At 42.0% G+C, this 23,884-nt stretch overlaps 1 protein-coding gene across 1 annotated transcript in view; it reads left to right on the top strand.

Moving 5' to 3' along the window:
• Positions 1-23,884, top strand: part of LOC149146030 (uncharacterized) — a 144,839-nt gene that overhangs the window by 56,199 nt on the left and 64,756 nt on the right. Inside the window, exons 5-8 of the mRNA XM_089452634.1 lie at positions 18,763-18,926; positions 19,056-19,203; positions 19,681-19,803; positions 19,902-19,989. Of these exons, the coding sequence (XP_089308760.1) occupies positions 18,763-18,926; positions 19,056-19,203; positions 19,681-19,803; positions 19,902-19,989 (523 nt within the window). The remainder of the gene's footprint in view (positions 1-18,762; positions 18,927-19,055; positions 19,204-19,680; positions 19,804-19,901; positions 19,990-23,884) is intronic.

Genomic DNA, 23,884 nt, shown 5'->3' on the forward strand with positions numbered 1-23,884 from the left:
GGGATACGGTCATGACAGAACACAGGAACAACTTCTCCTCACCCACAGGGGTACCACAGAAGCTTTAGGTGGGCAACAAAGTCCAGTTGCATCTGCAGAAAGAACGCCTTACAAGAGCCCATCAGAAGCTCTGACCACGCCGACATGGTCCTTACACCATTACCAAAGATGTGGGAAATAATGCTTTGGAGCACAACATTCCTCAACCCTTCGCTTGCACCGAGTGTTCAATGTGGAACGCCCTCGACCATGCTTCCCACCATTACTGGACACATCAGAGATTGCAGAACAGCTCACTAGGGACCAAGTTCAGCAGATGGAGGAACTCAACGCAATGGGGACCATTGCTTCCTAAGGGGGGAGGAATGATCCAGGTGGATGTTGGTGGCCACCCACCTATCCCACTTGGACCCCCACAACTGTCTCTTTCAGTTTCTGTAATTGTAGCACAATTTACTATTTTTAGCAGTTTTTTCGGGTCCTGAACTTACGGAGCCGTTTTGAGGCCCTAAACGACGTTTTTTCGGGAAATCTGGGAGCAACGTGGGTCCATGGACCGATGTTGCTCTTCCCAAAGATGTAGTGCTCGGATAGATCTTTCTAACGAGCTATTGTACGTGTCAAACGAAGATCGGGTGCCAAAGTTACGACCCCGGGAAGTTGATGTACCAACTTACCCAAAACAGGGCCCACAATTTGGCGTTTCGTCTTGTAGGGTTAGGTTTTGGGATGTTAAGGGTTTTCCATTGTTTCTCAACAATAAATAGGCCTTCGAGCCTCATTGTAACACTATTTAGAGGCATGTAGACACCACATCTCTTCTAAGAGATAAGCTACCATCGCCCTAGCTGGTATTTCCATTTTTGTTTGTAAGCATATTTCAGTATTTTACATTAATGAAATGAAGCATTATTTCCGCTGCATCTATGTATTTATGGTTATTTCTGTAATTTGTTGCATTCTTGTTTAAATCCGGATCACCTAGGTTGGGTTTGGAGAAGAAAATACAAGACTTATGGAAAATTTCTTGATGATGTGGACTCCTTGATGATGATGTGGACTCCTTGATGATGATATGGACAAGGTCAACGTCTTGATGATGATATTGACTCCTTGATGATATGGACTCTTGATAATGTGGATTCCTTGATGATGACGTAGACAAGATTAACTCCTTGGTGAGTTGAATGAGGTTCGCTGGACCTAAGAAGACCAAGATTAGGAGGGAGCTGTCACATTCTCAAGAGATAAGTACTTTCTTGATTGTTTCTATTGTTGTTACATTATGAGTCTCTTGTCTTTGTATATCTTGCTTGGTTGTATTTGTTCTTCCATGGCCTCCTAGCAAGGATTGCAGGTACATAATGAAGATTGCCAAGGTGTGGCAATCGTTGGAAATGGATGGAAGAACAATGTGACAAGAAGACTCGTGATTGGATGAGCTTTGGACTTAGAGGGAGTAGACAAGATCAACCTAATTGAAGCATGTTTTGATCCATGATGTAAAGAAGTCAGTTGAGAAGATGGCTTGAAGTCTTGAAAATTAATGCTGATCCAAAAGAAGAGCCCGTGAATTTTCTGCTATGTGTTGATGATATGTTTTTGACAAAGGACTAAGGTCCTCTTTGTCTAGTGTAAGAGGGAGTTGATTGAAGAATTGTGAGATTGAAACTTGAAAGTATGGCATGAGCTTAGTGAAATCCTTGTTGAGGTTGTGGCATAATGGACTGTGAGTCCATGGACACTTGCTTGAGGAAAATTTGAAGAAGTTGTGAGACTCTACTGTTGATTTGATGAATCCCTCTAATTGGCTCGTTGAACCACTTGATGCATGGAATTGCTGACTCTATCTGAACTGGATGTATTATGGATGCTATATGGCATGGATGGTCCTACTGCATGTAGCATGATTGAAGCTAGAAATGTAGTTGATTTGTGAAGCTGGAAGCCACATTGTCTGCTGGATTTGACTATGGCACACTTTTCTGCTGATGAGCAGGTTGCTGATATTTGCTTCTGTGAGAAGCCACTTATTGTCTATTGGATTCGATCATGGTTGCTAATGTTTGCTTCTATGAAAAGCCTCAACTGAAGCTAAATGAATAACTAGATATTGTTTGCCAAAATGTTTGATAAAGTGTTGAAATCTACCATGGCTACTTTTCTGTTGTTGAGCTGGTTGCTGATGTTTATGTGAGAAGACTGGAATGGCTGAGAATCCCTTTGGAGAGGGAGCATTGATTATATAGCATCATGAATCTTCCTTAGGCTGTGTGCCGGGAGACCTATGGATTGGTCGGGAAGATTATCACTCCCTTAGGTTGTGGGTCGAGAGACCAGTGAGTCTGGTTAGGGAGCCTGGTGCTGAGGCATAGAGTGATCCCTTAGGTCATGATGACTGTGAGATCAGTTTGGTCAGGGACACTGAGTTTGTGATCTCTCCCTTAGGCAGTTGTTGTGAGACCTATGGATTGGTTGGGGAGATTGATCTCCAATGCTCTCCCTTAAGCTGTGGCCCAAGAGACCTTATTTGTGGTTGGGGATTGAGATAGGGATTCCTAATGGGTTTAATGCTAGGGTCATCATTATATTAGTCAAAGTCCCCATTGTGGACTCCTAGGATTAATATTGAGTATATAGAGCCATTGTATATTCGAAGAGACCCTTCTTAGACTTTTCAACCATGTAAAAAGGTTTTGTATCAAGTCAAATATGAATCATTGTCTCCTCCACATCATGTCGGCCTAAGGAAGATCAAGTTGGCCTAATGACCCCCATTCGACTCACTAGAAGCCTATATATTGAAGGAGGTCAAAGTCATTTGATGCACTCACACTCAAGCAAGTTCGATATCTCTATACGAGTTGGAGAAGTGCGAAGTTTGTTGTCGGGAGGAAGAAAGAAGTGCGAGTTTGGGGGAGTCTCTAGAGAAGAAGGAAATCGAACTTTTGGTGCCTCTCTCTTTGTTTGGTGGTCTGGGTTGGGAGATCGAATTCTCCTAAGATTTTACTATTACCGTACGCTGCATGTTCCCTGAAGCTGCTGGCTAGTCGAAATTGCTGGAAGGGGTCGAAGATCTTGGAGGCTGACATTGTGTGGAGGGAAAGTCTGGTCTTGGTCTAGGGTAAAGAGTCTCAAATAATACTATTGAAATGAAGAATTATATTGACTGGGTTTTCCCCTCGGGGGGGGGTTTTACCCTAGCATGTGCCTATATCTTGTGTCTCTTGTTTTGTGATCTTCATATTTGTATAATTGCTTGATGAAAGATAAGATAATAAAGAAGTGAAAGAAGCCAATACACTCACAAGTAATTATCAAGAAATGAGAATCAAATCCTAATATAATATGCTTGATTTTCCAACACGTGAGACTTTGTTTGTGGTCAGGGGGATGTACCTTGTGTATATGATTGATTTGGCCTCATTAATTGATCCCACTTGTTGTGGTGGATGTTATATATATTTCTTTATGATGAGATTGATGATCTCTCCCATAGGCCATGTGCATGGAGACCTATGTATTGGTCATGGAGATTGATCTTGATTGAGAGAGAGACTTGTACTTGTGATCTCTCCCTTAGGTTGTGGGCTGGGAGACCTATGGATTGGTCGGGGAGATTGATCTTGAGAGAGAATGAAAAGTACCTCCTTGGCTAAGAGGGAGTGTTGGAAATATAGTAGCCATGGTTGGTATTTTCATCATGTGAAATTGGAAAATTTGAATCCATATTTTCCATCCTAATTTACCTCAAGTTGGCCTCCCTTTTCACAAGTCGGCTGGGCCCCCAAGAGGCACCCATTCGACCCCCTTTGATCACTATAAAAAGGAGACCACCTCTCCTCATTTGGCACATTGATCTATCTTGTCAAGAGCTCTGTTCCAACTATAAGAAAGGAAGGAAGGAGGGGGCCAAAAATATCAGGAGGAGGGCTTGGCATTTTCATCTTTTTCTTGGGTATTGGTTTGGCTATTATCTTGATGGTGTTTTTGATGTATTGATGAATCTTGAACTCTCTCTCTCTCTCATAAGGAAGAATTTATGGGTTTTCCCCTTGTGGGTTTTGCCTTGGCCTCAAGCCTAATTTCTGTGTCTCTTGTCTCATGGTTTCATGGTTATTTTCTATTGCTCTTTCATGGTTTAATGGTTGATATTTTCTTCTATATAACTGCTTAATGATTTTGAATGAATGCTATGTGGAATTAATGCTATTGATCTTTAGAAGTAGCTGTCATGTAGAAGAAAAATTATTTCTATCACGTGCCCTAGAAAATCAAGACGTGGATGCAAAATGTCAACTTGAAATTCACCCTCCAAGACAGATGCATGTAAAATATAATAAAATAATGTCAAACCTAGGAGGATGTGCTCAAGTGTCCACCTAGAAGAGCTCACACAGTGTGCTCTCCAAGGTGCATGAGAGATAAAACAATAAAATACTCCTCTAAGGAGAATGCTCCACAACCAACCTCCTAAAACAACAAGTCGTTGCAAGATGCATGTAGCTAATCCACACATGTGAATCCCAAGGCAAGCAACTTATGGATGAATGTGCAAAGTGCTAGGTAGATGGAGAGCTCTATAGGCATTGAAGTAATGAAAACGCCAAAATAGCAAGTGGACCATCTCCACAAAACAAATCCAATGAGATAAGGGCGAATTGGGATTTTGACCAAGCCAAAACTCCATGTAATAGTAAAATGTATATCTCCAAGAATAGCATTAAGTGTCTTCATAAGTATGCCCCTCAAAGGATATGCTAAAAAATACTAACAAGACCAAGTAAATGCATGCAAAAGCCATGCATGTGGCCCCCCAAGTATGGTATATGCCTTTCCATAAAACTCTGCTATTGCCTTCTCCAATAAAATAATTTATATGCCAAATCAAAGGGTGATGGCACTCTTCATTGAAGGTCAAATGATGACAAGTGCAGCTAAAATATCTTTGTAATAAAGATGAGAGAGCACCTTTGTCAGGGCCTCACACTATGGATGCGCACAACGTCATCTTGTGTCTTAGAGAGAGAATGCAAGCCATCTTTAGAGAGGGATCACATCTTGTGTGTGACACATGATTACGTTGATATTTGCAACACTTTGATGAGTTCGATGGGCGAGAATGGAAGTGGACTTGCCTTGGTGATGGAATAGGCACTTGGCACATGTGTACCCTTTTGCCTCAAAATCTAGCAAGCCTTATGAGAGGCCTCACAATGCAAGGACGAGATCCCAATGCAACAATGAGGTGCTTGCCATTGTCACTTTAGCACTCCACCTCTTGCTCTTTAATGGAATTTCACTACACGGGAGACTTCCCATTACACATCACCTAAGGGTATTCTAAGTCAATAGGATCAAGTTGATGTAAAGGATGCTTTATCAAGGTACTTCTTGCTCGGAACAAGGCACAATTCTTTGTGGAAAGTATCAATGTACCTATGAAGAAGCCTAGAAAATAACACTTGAAGCCTAGGGTTTCAAGATGTGATTCAACAATAGTACATCTAGGCATACAAGCACAAGGAAAAGGTTTGCTTTGAAAGATATGATCAACAAATGGAATGAAAAACCTTTAATTAGCCCTAATTTGAAGCCTTTTTGCTGAATTAGGGTTTCAAGAGGCCTAAATTGCCTAGGGTTGATGATGTCAACCCTAATTAGGTAATTTCCACCAAGGGAAAGGCTAGATTTTGAGTTAACAAGGTCACACAAGGTGGAAACAAACCAAATTAGTTCCAACATTGACTTGAGGCTAGCCCTAGTCGAATTTGGTCCCTTGCCCTAGCCCTAGCTGCTTGCCCTGAAAGGCCAAAAAGATAAGGAAAAGAGGAAAAAAATGATTTTTTCAAGGTTTTGATCATCAAGAGGGATGCAAGTGCCTTTTCCTTACTTGGGTGATGGAGTCTTAGGAATTTTAAACATGGGAATATTAAATTTTTGAAGGGAGTAAGGGGAAAAACCCTAGTTTTCACTTCCTAACTCTATCTATCATTTTATGAGGGGAGAAATCCACTAGAAAAAGGCTCGCTAGGAGGTTTTCTAGGGAGTTCAAGGGTAAAGGATTTAGCATGCAATAATTACCAATAATTTCAAATAAACATATGTTGACTTGGAGTAGCATTGGATGTGTGCTCTAGCCATGAAAATTCGTGGAGAGACTAAAGCACATGAGATCTCCAAGACTCAGAAATGGTTTGGAAAGATTGTACCCGGTTTGGGAGATATTAAAATATTTAATATTTTAAATGGAGTTCCTAAGTCTAAACTTAGGAAAAGTAAAATATTAATGGGTATTAATATAAAACTGGGTTAGAAGGTTCCAAAAGACATGGATCAAGCCAAATCTAATATTAGCCGTTGATTAGAGATTTAATCTCGGCCGTTGAAGGACTAATGAGAAAAGTATAAGAGGAGGTTTGAGGGTCATTTGGAGAATACACCAGAGTGATCAGTCATTCATTTTGTTAGAGCGGGGTTGCTAAGCAAAGTTGAATCAGTGATCAGCAGCGAGGGGCAGTGAGTACTGGGCAGAGAGGCAGAGACAGTGCCAAGAGACCAGCGTAGAAGCAGAGAGCGAGAGGCGACAACCAGTTTAGGCCACGCAGAGCCCAACAGAGACATCGTAGAGGCTAGAGGGATTGCGTCATCCATGTAGAGGCTGTAGGAGTGACACAGAGGGTCCCAAAGGCTGCGTAGTGCCTCAGAGGGCTAACGCAGGGCAACAGGAGGTTGACGCATGGCAGCGGGAGGCTGACGCAGAGGCCAGAAGGGCCAGTGTAGAGCTTCAGAGACGTTGGAGAGGGTTTCGTGGGACATGTTTTCTGAATACCTGTTTCCGAATAAAGAGGTATTGCCACTGTGTATTTTTTCTCTGTCGGGTGAGCTGGTTAGGCACCCAATTGTACTCAAGGAAATACTGCATAATAATAAACCCTTAGAATAGTTACACCGGTTTTCTCGCATTGGGTTTTTCCGGGGACATTTGTCCAAAGATAACGGTGTCACTTGTGTGTTTTTTTTTTTCAGCGGATGATCTGGAGATGTTGAGATAGTATTGTGTTTATTTCGTTATTTATATGTTTTAAATAACTTGTTCAGAATTTACAAGTAGAAGAAATAAACCAACGGAATACACATTAATTTTTTAACGGATAGACTTAGAAAATTCAACATGGTATCAGTGCGTGGTTGCAGATCACAGGAAAGCTGAAGGCATCAGCTGAGCAGAGCATTTGCAGTAGATTCAGCTGTCCTGAGTGACAGAGCTAATCCTTGCAGAAAGTGCCAGAGGAAGGGTTGACATAGAGGGACTGCGTCATCAGTTCGAGCTTGAGAGAGAGCCACGTAGAGGCTAGAAGGGCTGACGCAGTTCGCTGAGGCTGCTGTTTTTCCGGTGTCGGGATTGCGCAGAGCCTAGAGGCTCAATCCTTCAGTTGCTGGGGTGAAGGAAGCTATGGGCAGTTTGCTGGAGCAAACGCTGGTGGGGTACTGTGGTCAGAACAGTACCTAACAGGGCAAAACCAAGGTAGAGGGAGTTGCTGCTAAGGCGGATTTCTAGCCAAGGAATCCGGACCAATGTTGCAGTTACACAGACGATCGGAGAGGGGCAACTTGACGGTTGGCGGAAGGATTTCCAGGAGGGAAATTGAGACTCAGAGGGAGTCCAGAAGAGAACTTCCAGACGAGAAGTAGAGAGACTCAATAGGAGTCGAACCAAGAACTTCCAGGCGGGAAATAGAGAGACTCGGAGGAGTCGACAAAGAAGAGCAGAGAGATGGTCGTGAATGGGTTGAGGGATTAGGAGCGTCCATCTTTGTGGTCTGGAAGGCCAGGATCCTGTGCATTCTAGACAAACATTGCATCAAGGGCTTCGTCTTGAGAGTAATGGCTATCTCAGTTGACTCGGTAGCTAATGAAAGGTACGAGGAGGAAATGGCCAAGGCAAAATGCATCATCCTTGATGGGGTCAAGGATCATGTGGTCCAACATATTGCCGAGAAGGAGATGTCAAAGGAAATGTGGGATACCTTGAAGACGTTGTACTTGAGAATCGACGACGGTCATACTAGATGCAGAAGGGAGAGCAGATAGATCTCTTCCACGATCAGTTGAAGGAGATCCGGGACCAACTGACTTCCATAAGGGCCAGGTCGGATCAGGAGTTGATGGTAAGAACCGCACTAAACACAGTCTCCGAGGAGTGGGGGACATTTGTCCAGAGTATACTGGGCAGTGCGAATCTTCCAGATTGGGAGGAATTGTGGGCGACTCTTTGTCAAGAAGAGATCAGACAACTGACTAAGACAAGAAGTAGCAACAAAGGGGTCAGGATCAAGAAGGAAGAGGAAGAGGATGCAACTTTGGCATCTGCGGGAAAGCAGGAGAAGAGGAAGAAGAAGGACCTCTCTAAGGTCAAGTGCTTCCACTGTGGGGAACTGGGTCATTATGCGAACCAGTGTCCGAGGAAGAAGAACAAGGGAGAGGCATCTGACTCTAAGGCAGCGCCAGCGAAGGCAGAGAAAGAAGTCGAGGAGGATGATGATTGTGCCATGAGTGCTCATGTACCACTAGAGAAGAAGTGGGGAGACATCGAGCTGTAGTCAGGAGGACTACAAGCGATGAGGGGCAGGATCCTTGAAGTACCCAACCTCTTGGATTATACCTTGCTATGGGAGCCCCAAAGAGAGAGTAGTAGGACTAGCGGATGTCGGTAGAGACAAATGCGGATGAAGCGACAGAGAGTGCTACAGTGCAGGAGTCCCCGCGCAGCGTGAGGCTAGTAGGCTGCAATAGTGAAAGAGGCATGGGAGTGTTGCAACAGTGTAGGATGGCGCAAAGAGGGTTGCAACGGTGCGAGATGCAGGGAGTTGTTGCAGCAACGCAGAGGTTAGTAGAGGGAGCACTTGTTAGCGACAGAGGGAGCTTCAACATCGAGAGTGTTTCTAGCCTGACAGGGATGTTAGAAGTTGGGTGGATCAGTTACTTCTCAGTAACTGAGTTGTAGTGCAGTAGCACGATGTAGCATGATGAGAGGGGGATGTAGTGCAGATGCAGTGTTGGGAGGATGGTACAGCAACATCACAGATGCATAGGGAGTTGCCGTACGGATGCAACAGTGGTAGTGACAGAGCCATGGGCAACAGTACAGGATGCAGAGGATGTTGGGTGGGGAGGCCGAGCATCAGCACAGGAACCGGTGCTAGATAATCAGAGTGATGCTCAATGTGGAGTATTACTAGAGCACAGTCCTCGCTAAGAGGGAGTGTTGATTTGGGGTAGCATCGGATGTGCTCTAGCCATGAAAATTGGTGAAGAGGCTAAAGCACATGAGATCTCCAAGACCTAAAAATGGTTTGGACAGATTGTACCCAGTTTGGGAGATATTAAAATAATTAATATTTTTAATGGAGTCCCTAAGTCTAAACTTAGGAAAAATAAAATATTAATGGGTATTAATATAAAATTGGGTTAGAAGGTTCCAAAAGGCGTGGATCAAGCCAAATCTAATCTTAGCTGTTGATTAGAGATTTAATCTCGGCCGATGAAGGACCAATGAGAAAAGTATAAGAGGAGGCTTGAGGGTTAGTTGGAGAATACACCAGAGTGATCAGTCACTCATTTTGCTAGAGCAGGGTTGCTAAGCAAAGTTGAATTGGTGATCAACAACGAGGGGTAGTGAGTACTGGGCAGAGAGGCAGAGATAGTGCCAAGAGAGCAGCGCAAAAGCAGAGCGAGAGGCAACAACCAGTTCAGGTCACATAGAGCCCAGCAAAGACAACGCAGAGGCCAGAGGGACTGCGTCATCCACGTAGAGGCTACAGGAGTGACACAGAGGGTCCCAGAGGCTGCGTAGTGCCTCAGAGGGCTGACGCAGAGAGGTTTGAGGTTGACGCAGAGGCCAGAAGGGCTAGCGCAAAGCTTCGGAGGCGCTGGAGAGGGTTTTGTGGGACATGTTTTCTGAATACCTGTTTCCGAATAGAGAGGTATTGCTGCAGTGTATTTTTTCTCTGTCGGTTGAGCCGATTAGGCATCTAGTTGTACTCAAGGAAATACTGCATAATAATAAACCCTCAGAATAGCTGCATCGGTTTTCCCGCATGGGTTTTTCTGGGACATTTGTCCAAAAATAACGGTGTCACTTGTGTGTTTGTTTTCTTTCAGCTGATGATCTGTAGATGTTGAGACTGTATTGTGTTTATTTCATTATTATATGTTTTAAATAACTTGTTTGGAATTTACAAGGAGAAGAAATAAACCAGCGGAATACAGATTAATTTTCTAACGGATAGACTTAGAAAATTCAACAACATATGCATTTAGACAAGGAAAAATAGAAGCCCTAGCCATATTCCATTACATGCAAAACCATAAAAGATATTCAACAAAATACTCACAATCTATCCAACAACATGCCTTTTTTCAATCCTAAAATGATGTCTCCACAACAAAAACTAGTCTCCAATAGCTAGAATCCACATAAGATCACATCTCCACAAGTAACAAAGTACAACAGAGCAAGTCGAGCTCTTTTAGAGAGGCTGAAATCCACAAGTGTGATGGTGAACGAATGAAAGAGGTGATCCTTTACTTATATGAGGTCTATCACCTCTAATAATTGACTAAAAGCCCCTAAAACAAGTTTGATTTTAGTAGACATAAAGTAAAATTGGGTTACAAGCCAACCCTCTAGATTAGCACCAAAATATGCCAATAAAAGCCCACACTTGTGAGTTGTAATCCTCTAAAAAGGATGAGGGAAGGTCCTCAAATCAAGTCTCAAAGCATCTCCATGTGTCCAAAATCCAGCTGGGGGTGCCTTGTGTCACATCTATGGGTGCCAAGTGTTGAAAATGGGTAGTTGCGGTTGGTAGTTTCATTGGCAAAAGAAAGAATAATTTATGTATTTTTTTATGTTGACCAAGTTAGCCTCATTTGCACAAGTTGGCCCCACTCATTGAAAGGGTTTGACCCCAAGGTCAAAACCCACCTCCTAGCACATGTATATATTGGCATTTGATTGACCTCATTTGGCATCCATCCATCACATCTCATTCGACTAATACAAGGAGCGCTGTTCACATGTGCGGGGAGAAGAAGAAGAAGATTCGTCTTTTGTTGACCAACTATTTGACTTTTGTTTGTCTTGCGTTGACCTTGGTTCATTCCTCTCTGTTTGACTGAGTTCTTGATTGATTTTGGAGGCCAAGTTTCTCTCTAATTCATTGACTTTGTTTGACCGAAGTTTATCTGTGTTTATGGGTCGTTGATTGAGAGTTGACCATAGGTCAACTTCTATGATTTGACTGAGCTTTGACTGTGGTGTTGCAAGTTGAATTTCAACCCTTTGACCAACTGCTTTTGGTCGAAATTCAGCCCCTCTGTTGCAAACTTTGACTGGGACCAACATTGACTATCTCTCTCATTTGATTGGTTTGACTTGGCATTTATTGAGGTCAAAGATTGGAATTTTGACTAGAATATTTGATGTACATTTTTTATGAATTGAACTCTCTCTCATAAGGAAAAAATTCTGGGTTTTCCCTTGTGGGTTTTTCCTTGGTCATTGACCTAAATTTTGGTGTCTCTTATCTCTTTGTTTACTGTGATCTCTATTACTCTATTGTAGAAATAAGAATTTAATGGTTGAAATTTTTCATGTATAACTGCTTAACGATCGAAATGCTCTAAATTGCATCATTGGAACTAGAAGTAATTATCAGTTGGAAAAATTGTACTAGTCTTGATTGCACTAGAAAATCAACACCAAGTTGGCAAGGTAGTGTGCTCTCTCTCTAGTGTTGGGGCTCCATTAGGTGCAACATGCTCTCCTCAATCATCCTCCGGGATAACCATCCTCATCTAGGCCTTGGATCAAGGGATGCTCATCAAGTAGTGTTAAGGCTAATCTAGGGGCTTGCTAGGTTGACTGGTACATCATCAAGAATCCTCCATGCCAAGCGAGAAAAGCTCAATGTTCTAGCATTTGGGGGTGCTCTTGGGGTATCCATCAACTGCTAAGATCATCAAAGTTCCCAACGCTCCGTTGAATATGGGAAATGCTGCATTTGCAAGATCATCATATTGTCCGAAAGTGGAGTATCGCCTGGGCATCATGTGGAGTAGGGTACCCTCAAGGCCTCAGTTTCTCTGGACCCCTTGGAAAAACCATTTCAAACTCAAGTTAAAGCAACCATTCATTAGAGACTAAGACCATAAATGCATTTAAGTGGACCAAACTTAAGTGTTAAGGTCATTTTTATACCTCAAACCGAGATTACCTTCAAATATTTAAGTAGACCAAGTCTCGTAGAGGTGTTCCCTACCTTTGTAGGGGTGGCTAAGTAGTCAACCCTATTTGGTGCTTTAACTTCCAAGGGAAGGTGACATTTGCAATGTTAACCCTTTAATTCACACGTGTTAGTGAGAATAGGTGGCATAGGTGGCAATGGAGACAAAGGACTTCATGGTCAAGTGCCATGGTTAGGGGACCAACTAATGAGAGTCCACTTCTTGAGTGTATAGGTGTAATGGAGGGAGCAATTGTGGAGGCATGAGTTACGCTCTTGACTTGCTTTTTACACCTCTCTGGTGCGCCTTTTACTTACTTTTGATAATGTTTTTTAATTGGTGCATAACTCAAGAATCAAAGCTTGTCTTTATGATGAAGCATTTGTTTCACCCCTTAAGATGAGACAGTTTTTCGGTCATCAGGGTTAGGACATGCAAGGGTTCCTTTTGATGAGATGGAGCATCAAGTGCTCAAGAACCAGGTGATGGCTAATGAGGGGGGTAGAGCTCATGCTAGGCTTTTTCCCACACACTAACTTATGTCTCGACCATCTTTTGCATTTTTACTTTTTTTTCTTTTCTTTCATTGTGATCAGCTTATGCTTTTTCATTTCTTTAGTTGCACCAACCTCCAGGGCAATATTCTTGGCTTGACTCGAGGATGTGGATATGTGAGTGTTAAATCCCAATGAACCAATCACAGATAACCCGAAGGATGGAGATGATATTAAGGTAGATGATGTGACATGGAATATGTTAAGTATGGAAAAGGAGAATGGACACACTACTTCCAAGGAGTGCCCTTCTTATGACCCTAAGGTCTTAAGGGAGTTTCCACTAGACTAGGGCTAAAGGTTAACCTCCTTGGGGAGGTGAGAGAACTAGTTTGCAGTCAAGATCAATCAATCATCCACATCACCCTTTTTATCCATACTAAAATGCCCAAACCATTAAGTAAAAGCACTCAATTGCAAAATAGCCCAAAACATTAAGTAAAACTTAAAAGCACCCAATTGCAAAATAGTCAAAGTACTCTTTTAATGGTATCCCACCTTCATCGAAGAGGAATGTTGGATGGTGAGAGGTGCATGACCGATGTTAGAGAAAATTGGTATATCATCATCAAAAAGCGAATGTGTAAGGTTGTTGCCTGGCCTGCTATCTGAGATAAGAGAAAACGTTTTCTCCTATGGGGTTACCCATTTTGGTGGGTAACATGCCCCATTATCCCCAAGCTATGGATGAGATTACATCACTTGGCACATTCATCCTCTTGAAAAAATGTGGCACGTTTAGACATAGGGTGGACTAGGACTGCATTAGGGTGGACGTGGGCGAGCGTGTTGGAGGACCTAGTGTTGGGATTTGTAGCTTGGGAGGTACTCCAAACCCTAGGCTTGAGGGTTGTGGAGGAGTTGGCACACAAGTGTGGCTTGTGGGCGTGAAACCCAAGCTTGTGGGCTTTGCACCCGAGCATATGGGTGTGAATCCATGAGGAGTTTTGGACATGTGATGATTTGAGGTGATAGAGGATCCCGAGAGCAACCAGGAGCATCAAAAATCACTCAAATCCGAGGTCTAGAACTTGAGATATGAATTTTTGAAGTTAATGTGTGGGTTTGGTCAAGGTCGGCTAGGCGTTTAGAGACCTTGTGACAAGTTGTCAAGCCCACACATGTGATTTGATGGAGCCCTTGTATTGTGTATAAATATAAGGTGGAGGAGAGTCATTTAACATATCCAAGAAGCATCTTTCATAGTCTACACATCAAGAAAGACAGTGCGAGTGCGTGCAGGAACACGCGAGTGTAGGAATGTGTGAGTGCATGTACGTGCGAGTGCAGGGACATAAGTGCAGGAATGTGAGTGAAAGAATGCATGAGTGTAGGAATGCGAGAGCGCAGGAACGCAGGTGTAGGAATGCGTGAGTGCAGAAATGTGAGTGTAGGAAGCATAAGGGCAGGCAACGTGAGTGAGGGCTGAGCATGTAGTAGACTGCACCAGGGTGATGTAGAAGCTGCACGGGGCTAGGTGTGTATTGTATTGATGTGTTAAGGTTGAATTGATGCTAGTGGATAGTTTCCTAGGAGAGGACAGTTTGGAAGTCTGTTAGTAGCCAAGAGGAAGGGTTTCCTAGGTGGTTGGATGCCCTAACCAGGAGCAGATGCTATAGCAAGGATTAGTCACTCGTGGTTTGGTGGAGGGTAGTGTGTGGGTGGACCAAGTGTGGATAGTGGATTGGGCATTTATGGTCTGTTGGAGGGCAGTGTGATGGTGCCTAAGTTGGAGCCCGATGTGCACCATCTTCATGGACTTAGGTGGTTTCTAGAGTGGTAGAACAGGAGCTCAAGGGTTTGATCAGCCAAGAGCAGTTTGTGCATCCCTAGACTTTTGTGTGGAGAAGGACATCTACAACAGAGTAAGGGCAGTCCTCCTAGCCTGTGTTCATATTGGGAGATGGACATCTTGCAGTGATAGTTGGCAACCCTCCGTGCCCTATGTTAGTCTTCATTGGAGCAGCGCAAGAATGCTATAGTGGGCTGAAGTCCCTGAGTAGTTGAGGAGTAGCAGTGGGCAGTTGAGAGTTTTTCACAAGTGGAGCTGTGAACAACTCGACAAGAGTCTCAATGTGTTTTGCCCTTGATGGAATAAGGCACAACTAGTGAGCAAATTGGACTACCGAGGTTTAGTGACTAGATGGACTTGGGTCGTTGATAGAGGCAGTGCTGTAGATCGGGAGCCGAAGGACCAGGCAAGTACAGGTACGACCGAGAGGAGCTGAGAGAGCATGCGATAGCCATATGGTCAGAGTATATTGTTGAGGGTAGATTTGTTGTCGATGGATTGACACCAAGCCCCAGTTTCGTATTCCTGCACTTGTGTATATTTGAGGGCTATTATCCTTGGTACGGGAGATCTAGATTGTTGTATTATTTAGTTTGATTAATATAACGAAGTTGGGTTGAAAATTGTAAAAAGTTGTCTATATTTTGTGCACTAGTAGATTTACTGTTGTTTATATTCTGCTGTGCAAAGTAGCTTTGTTGTGATTCTTGGTTTGGTAGTGTCAGTGATTTAAGATTCTATCCTAGATACCAGGATCGTGGAAAAACAACACCTAGGGCCAAGTTCAAAGACATGGGATGGCTCTACATGGCATGAGTAGACACGTGGCAAACTTACTTTTGATCGCCACCCCACAGGGTGTGTGCACGACTTGGCTAGGGTGGAATATGAAGGGTCACAACCCTTCGCTTATCCTACTGCCCACATAACCCCATATAAATGCACAAAATGGATGGGAGAAAAGACAAGAAGCAAGGGGTGCTCGGGTTTGATCGACAACAAGTATTACAAGATGAAAGAAGGGGAAACCAACGTGCATGAGGATGGAGGAGCCTTTCTACCTATGAGGAAGAGGAAGGCTAGGCCGAGGGGAAAAGGGTAGTTTTCAACACAAATTTTGGGTACTACAACATGGGATAGATGAATATGAAGTGTAACAGGGCTGTAGGTTTGAGGATAGGAGTTGCGGGTCTGAGAAAGGCTGAGAAGCAACCATCTGGTGGCTTTGTGACCCTATCGGGTGGACAATGCAGGTGGCAGGAACCCGACTCACCTATGTAGGGTCATTTTGTACCTATTTGGAGGGCTGGCTGGGGAAGTAGGTTTGGGGTGAGATACTCAAGCCATCTCAAGGCTATTTTTTATGTTTTTTGTTGTTGTATTATTGCGCTGGGTTGCGAACCTAAATCCCGCCCTAAGGGTACGCTTTGTACAGGGTTGTGTTCTTGGGGAGTTTTCACATTTTATGTGGGGGTTTGTCTTGGGAAGCCATAACCAAGGCTATGATGAGGCTTCAGCCATTGATGTAAAGATGATTGCAACATTCATATATATATATATTGATATCTTTGGTGGCTCGAGGGTCGCACCCCACATACATTCTAGTGTACTTGTGCATGGTGTATGTGACATTCTTTTGTAGCATTGTTATATGTACATGTGCATGGTTCATATTGATGGTCGTTTGATATTATACTTATGATTTGGTTACTTGTTATTTTTGCTACAGATTGGTAACTAAACACACAAACAAAAGTATAATTGTAGAGGCATAGTCTAGGTATAGTAGTTGCAAGTTGGTTGCGCCATTGTTGAGGAAACATGTTGGTGTTGCACCTCAAAGGTCACAATGTGCCTCAACTTGTGGGAATGCTCTAGGGGCGTGACAACCTTGGACATGCATGCCCTAGAAATGTGTGCCATGTAACTACCTCAACCATCCACCAACAATAAAGTACTCTGCAAAGAAATGCAACCTAGAAGAATGTGCTAAGATTGGTTAGACATCAATAATGAAATATTCCTCCACAATCAAGTCATAAAGATGTCCAACTAGCCCAAGAGAGTGTGCTCAAGAAACAATATAATAATGTGTGCCTTGAAAATTGTGCTCAAGAGGACCACTAGTAAGCCTCAACCAACTCCAACTAACTCTTTCAAGTTTGAACATGTGTGAAAAGGAAGTCAATGAAGTAGATTAACCTTAGTTTGGATAAATTAGATTAATTTAACCATTGAACAATTAAATCAACCTCAACAAAGTTTAATGTTGAAATGAAGCCATAGTCCCCTTCCAAATAGTCACCAATTGAATAAATCACCATGAACACGTCTGCCAATGAAGGGTGCACTCTAATAAAGTGTTGTACCATGTAAATAAAAGGCTTTTTTCAAACCCTATTATGATAACAACAAAATATAAAGCCCAACCTAAGGGGCACTGCCACCAAGGGATTATTACATTAAAAATCATCATCCAACCTTAGGAAAAGGTTAGATTACAATTAAATCATCAGTAGTAATCTCAAGAAATAACATATCAATGAGGGTATTGATATCATGAAGCACATCCCACCCTAGGTGATGTCTAGCAAATGTTACATCAATAAGTTATATAACTTGGAAAATCCCACAAAGGCAACGTGAATCATCCCATGCAACATCATAAGAGAAGGGGACATAACGAAGTGCTAGCCACATCAAATCATCAATTCTTCCCCCCATCACACATCCAACACATGAGGACCATGTAAAACACCCTATCCTAGTGACACCAACATCATACATCAACATACCCAAGTCACTACGAAACATCAATAATATCATGAAACATCTACCTCCTAACATCATCATCCAACCCCTTGGGGAGCTAGAACCATCATCCATATCCAAGATAAGCATATATACCAAACCACCATAATGAGATAGTATGCTCCACATCCATCAAAAGTGTAACCAAGGGTGATCAACAAGGCAAGCATATGTGAGAACATGACCAAGCAGCAAGCACAATCATCCAAGCAACGGGAAGTGAAATTCCCCCAAATCAAAGATCTCCATGAAGATGAATACCCCCAAGTTGGTCCGAAAGCTCTAAGGAGCCAAAAGAAAATCTCCATCAATGTCATGAAATTCACAATGTGGAACCTTATACAATATGAGGTATAACATACACCATTGTCAATAAATGGTCATTTGAGCTAACAGAGGTGTTAGTATTAGTACCTTGTACCTTTGATAGAAAAACAACAAATCTCCATCAATGTCATGAAAATCACAATGTGGAACCTTATACAATATGAGGTATAACATACACAATTGTCAATAAATGGTCATTTGAGCTAACAGAAGTGTTAGTATTAGTACCTTGTACCTTTGATAAAAATTAGGGTTGAGGATGGACACTTAAGATAAAAGTGGACAATCAGCCCCACGGGGGTAGGCGAATTGTTAATCACAATGCGGTGAAGTTCGTTAGAAAGGCGGGCTCCATACTGAAGGTCACGAGTTCAAATCCCCCAGACTTACCCTGGAGCTGTATAGAGGGGCAGGCGCAGCTCCCAGTGGTTATAGAGGTAGCGGTCAGAATCGACCCCGTGTAACGCGAGTCGCGAGGCTGCCCCTGTTGCCGATTCCACTGTAATAAAAAAGAAGAAGATAAAAGTGGACAATATCTAAAGTTTTACCAACTAGAGGTAATTGGAAGCTCTTCTTTGGAATTAACAAACCTATTTTGCATTCCTTATTTATGTTGGTTTGTTAGTATGATGTCTAACTTTACCTCAAGTGTGGGTTATTCAACCTTGAAGCCCACTTCATAAAATGTTGTCAACTGTGGTCTGCCTCGTCCAACTTAAAGGAATTACAGTCAAATCTGCTTTATTAAGCTATCTGTATATGGTTTATCTGCAAATACAATTCATTTTCCAAACACACTACATAAATTTGATCAAAAACACAATTATGCCAATCTACATGCTAATGCAAGAGGTACATAAACAGAGATCTTTTGTATGTGTTTTGCTATTTTTCTAAGATGAAATGGCACCTTCATTGTACTGGTAGATTCTTGATCCCTATTCTAAAAGTCAATATGCTGTAATTTGCTCTTTTTTCTTCTTTTAGATAGCAGACTTCTGGAAAGAGGCGTCTATTCTGAGCCAACTGCACCACCCAAATGTTGTGTCATTCTATGGTGTTGTTCAAGATGGACCTAATGATACCCTTGCAACTGTGACTGAATTTATGGTGAATGGATCTCTCAAGCAAGTATTACGCAAGAAGGATAGGTAAGCATTTGGAGAGAGCCTGACAATTGAAGAAAGCATTTAATTTGACAGTGATTGGCATGTGTGATCTCTGAGAAGTTGTGTAACGTTACTTGTGTCTGCTAAGTGATCCTGATGTACATCCTGCAGAACCATTGACCGGCGCAAAAGATTGATTTTAGCTATGGATGCTGCATTTGGCATGGAATATTTGCATGAAAAGGGTGTAGTCCACTTTGATTTGAAGTGTGAAAATCTTCTTGTTAATATGAGAGATCCACATCGACCAGTTTGTAAGGTATGTGTTATTTTGAGAAAAGTTTAATTGCCAAAAAATCATGCAAATGTTGGTTTTGTTCCAAAAGAGGTTTAATTTGGCATGGCTAAAGCTCTTATTCATAGGGTATATTTAATGCATATAAACTTGAGTAAACTTCCAACCTTCCCTGCATTTTGTAAATTTCTTTTATTGCTTGTGTATTGGATGCAGATTTTGCAAATCCATCCATAGATGTTTTGAGTCTGATTTGCTATATCAGATTTGAAAAAACATTTGGATGTTTATTTAATTTTGTTGATTATAATAATTGATATATGTTATTGTGTATCCTTGTGTATAATTTGTTTTCAGATTGGTGATATGGGCTTGTCAAAGGTGTTTTGAGTCTGATTTGCTATATCAGATTTGAAAAAACATTTAGATGTTTATTTACTTTTGTTGATTATAATAATTGATATATGTTATTGTGTATCCTCGTGTATAATTTGTTTTCAGATTGGTGATATGGGCTTGTCAAAGGTAAAACACCAAACTTTGGTCTCTGGGGGTGTACGAGGAACATTGCCATGGATGGCACCAGAGCTTCTTAGTGGGAAAAGCGGCATGGTAACTGATAAAGTAAGATATTATTGAAATCCTTCTTATGACATTTTCAACTTATTTTATATTTGCTTTCTCCTTTCTCCACTAATCTTTGATTTCTTTTTCTGCAATAGATTGATGTTTATTCATTCGGAATAGTCATGTGGGAACTCCTCACTGGGGATGAGCCTTATGCAGACATGCATTGTGGGTCAATTATAGGTATGCCAGTCTCTATGATTTTCAGTAAAAGTAGTGACAAAGATTGCTTAACAAGTTAGCATTCAAGGTCAGTATGTTTTATAACAAGGAAATTTGTTTATATTGTCTAATTTCAAAATTTGGTGGATGGTCCTGTGTCTTTTTTTTTTGTCTGAGAATGGGGGCATGTCTCATACACCACACATCACTTTTCCAATATTGATCTAATTAGGTTATTTCTTATTATTTGGGACTGGTGACACCAACAATTTTTCGGGTTCCCAAATGTATTCACGTTTTCTGGCATAATGGTCCTTTCATGTCAACATTTATAATTAATGTATAATCATAGTTAACCTGCAAAATTGGTTGGTGGTAACTGTTATTTTATGTTGTGTACCTAACCACAACATCCATGTTAGGTATTAGGCTTATGTACATGAATGATTATGTTTTTAAGCCTATGCTTTTGTAATTTGAAGAATGGTGTTTCAGTATAGTAAGGGCCAAATGACTTATTTAGTGAGTTAAGTCTTTAGAAGGGCCTTATTAGGGCTTTTGCCTCTCTATGGGTATAAATATTAAATAGGAGTTTTACTCTCTTATGCATCTACAATAGAAAAACCATATAATGAAACTCTGTTAATTTTAGTTAACAATAGTATGTTCTATGCTTAGCACAATTACTTCAATGTTCCTTTAGCGGCCCAATTTCCAATTTAGATTTCCAGTAGCAATCACGTTAACCATTAATCACATTGACAGTAAAAGTAGATAGAACATAAAACAAAATGCAGAAGACAAGGCAAGACGATGACACCAGATTTGGCAGATGCCAGGGAAAAACCCCAATGCGGGGAAAACCCTTTGATCAATTCTTCTTATTATTACTTCAAAATGTTCAGCAGAGAGAGAGTACAATAGTCAAAATTGACCTGCCAAATTCAAGGCAAAACAGCCCTGTCAAAATCTGTGATTTTCTGCACCAGGCAACAGCCCTAAACAGAAAGTCAATGCTGGTCAAAGTAGCAATAGAATGTATTCAAAACAGCTCGTTCTTCCCCTGTCAAACTTGGCCTGGTCAGAAGGTCAAAGTCAGCCTAAAACAGTCCAGTCAAACTTAGTCAAAGGAGAGAGAAAACTGCTGTAATTTTCGGCAGTCAACCTGCAATTTGGTTTGCGGCCAAAGTACTCAGAAAACCTCGGTTTCTGTGCCAAAAGCTGCAGCCTGCTGAGACAGAAATATCCCCAAAAGATCAAAGTCAAATGATACCTAGAAGGTGCTGGTCAAACTGCAGTCAATTCTGTAATTTCGGCCCTGTAATTCAGCTTCTGTAATTCGTCCTTCTTGATCCTTACGTGCGAGAGATAGGAATGCCCAATGTAGTACTAACCAATGAGAACAGGAGAGAGAATGTGAGTGATGAAGATGCCAAATGAGGTGAGAGGTCACTTGTATTTATACAATTCGTTGTGGGTGAAGAGACATGTCCATTGGGCGTCTTGAGCCTACATGTTGATATGGCTGACCTGAACAATTTGCACATATGTGGGCATAAATTCAAAATCACCCTTCTGCTTGTCCAAATGAGATGATCTTTATATCAATTTTGGTCCTCTCTTTAAGAGGAATTTAATGCAATCACCATCTCTATCAAATGAGCTGTCCCAAGGTGGAATTTGGCCCTACTTGCCAATTTTAACACTCCCTCTCAACTAGGGAGAATTCCACCTGCCAATCCATCATCGATCATCATGCCATCTTGTTGTCATGTACCATCTCTGTCATCTCATCTCTACTCTGCTGAACCATGATGTAATAATGAAGAAGAATTGATCGAGAGTGAGTCACAAGACCTTACCACTCTCCACTGACAAAAGTCAGTCCAGAGGTAGAACCTCAATTGATCCTAGATCAAGTTGTTGAACACCATGCATCCTAGACATAGGGAGTACGGTAGTACACGATGCGTCCATCGGTAGTGCTATGGTCCCTATCCACATTTCCCAACTCATTGGCCAGATGAGAGGTACTTCCCATGAGTCCCGAATTACATCGGTAGGATGTATGCTGGGGAATCAACAAGAGAAGGTGAACCACTCATCCTGCTTATATGCCATAGGAGAAGGTGAACCACTCATCTTATGCATATGTCAATCGTAGGGGAAGGTGAACCACTCACCCTACACATGTGTCATCATACGTAGGGGAAGGTGAACCACTCACCCTACACACATGTCAACCATCATGGGGTATCACAGGGGAAGGTGAACCACTCACCCTGTACATAGCGCACCAATAGGGGAAGGTGAACCACTCACCCTATGGTTGCTCATAGCTCCAAGAAGTACCCCAAGCCCCTAGGAGCTCCCAAAGCTCAGTGTCCAATTCAAGCGAGACCCTCATGGGAGGGTCTTTCCACGACTCCAAGTCTCTCTCGGAAGGCTAAGAATTTGACTTTCCATAAGGGCTTCACGAGGATGTTTGCGACCTGCTCATCAGCCTTGATGTGTTGGAACCTTATCACTCCTTGTTGTACCATATCTCGGATAAAGTGGTCCCTGATATCAATGTGCTTGGAGCGGTCGTGGAACACGAGATTCTCTGAAAGGCGAATCCCACTTTGGTTGTCACAGTAGATCACGGTGGTATCCAACACATGCTCAAATAGCTCACTAAAGAGCTTCCCCAACCAAATAGCTTCACAAGAGGTCATACTAGTAGCAATGTATTTGGCCTCGGCGGTGCTCAAAGAAACCGATTTCTGCTTCCTGCTCATCCAAGATATTAAAGCAGACCCCAATGAGAAGCAACTTCCAGACTTGATTTTACGATCCACGACATTGCTAGCCTAGTCAACATCAGTAGATCCATGTAACTTCAAATTCGCGACAGCGTATTTCAAACCATAGTTGATTGTGCCACGGAGATATCTCAAGAGATTCTTAACAACAATCCAATGTATGTGATGAGGCTCGACCATAAATTGACTTAGTGTATTCACAACGAAGCATATGTTCGGACGAGAGTTTACCAAGAACATCAGGGCCCCCACAAGTTGTCGATACTCGGAAGGATTTGCCAATTTGGGCCCAACAACACTTCTACATAACTTCTTGAAGTTGAGTTCCATTGAAGTAGACACAGACTTGCAACCCACCATCCCACATGTCTCGAGCAACTTCACAATATATTTTCCTTGAGAAAGGAAAATCTCACTTGGCTTTTGCCAGACCTCTAGGCCTAGGATGTAATGCATCAGACCTAGGTCCTTCATCTCGAACTCGAAAACCAATTCCCTCTTGAATTGATACATGAGAGAGACTGCACCTTCCAGAAAGAGATCATCTACATAAAGGACCAGAATGAGAGGCATGTCCTTTTCAACCTTGAAATATAGGTTAGGATTAGCTTCGCTCTTTGTAAATCCCAACTTCATAAGATAGCTATCAATCCTCTCATACTAAGCCCTAGGGGCTTGCTTTAATCCATAAAGGGCTTTATTCAACATGCATACATGTTTCCTTCGATCTTGTACTTCGAACCCCTCAAGTTGTTCTACATAGACTTCCTCCTTAAGCAAGCCATGCAAGAAAGCAGTTTTAACATCCATTTGGTGTAGGCTCCATCTTTGAGAGGCAATAAGAGCAATAATAGATCGGATAGTGGTATATTGGGTAACCAGTGCAAATATCTCGTCATAGTCCTCTCCTTCCTTTTGAGAGAAGCCTCGAGCAGGTGACCTTTCGTGAAAGGGCATGTCTTTTAGACATTCTTGTTCAGTTAATTAATGACTTATTTAACCTAACGAATATTTGATTATTTAATATTTAATATTTATTTTTATTTTATTTATTTAATTGTTATGAATTATATTCATAACATAGCCTCTTCATTCGGAAGCTTTGTCCTCAA

This window comes from Pinus tabuliformis, chromosome X (genome assembly GCF_031772625.1).
Source record: "Pinus tabuliformis cultivar Carrire ecotype Pingquan chromosome X, CPIR1, whole genome shotgun sequence".
Lineage (NCBI taxonomy): Eukaryota > Viridiplantae > Streptophyta > Pinopsida > Pinales > Pinaceae > Pinus > Pinus tabuliformis.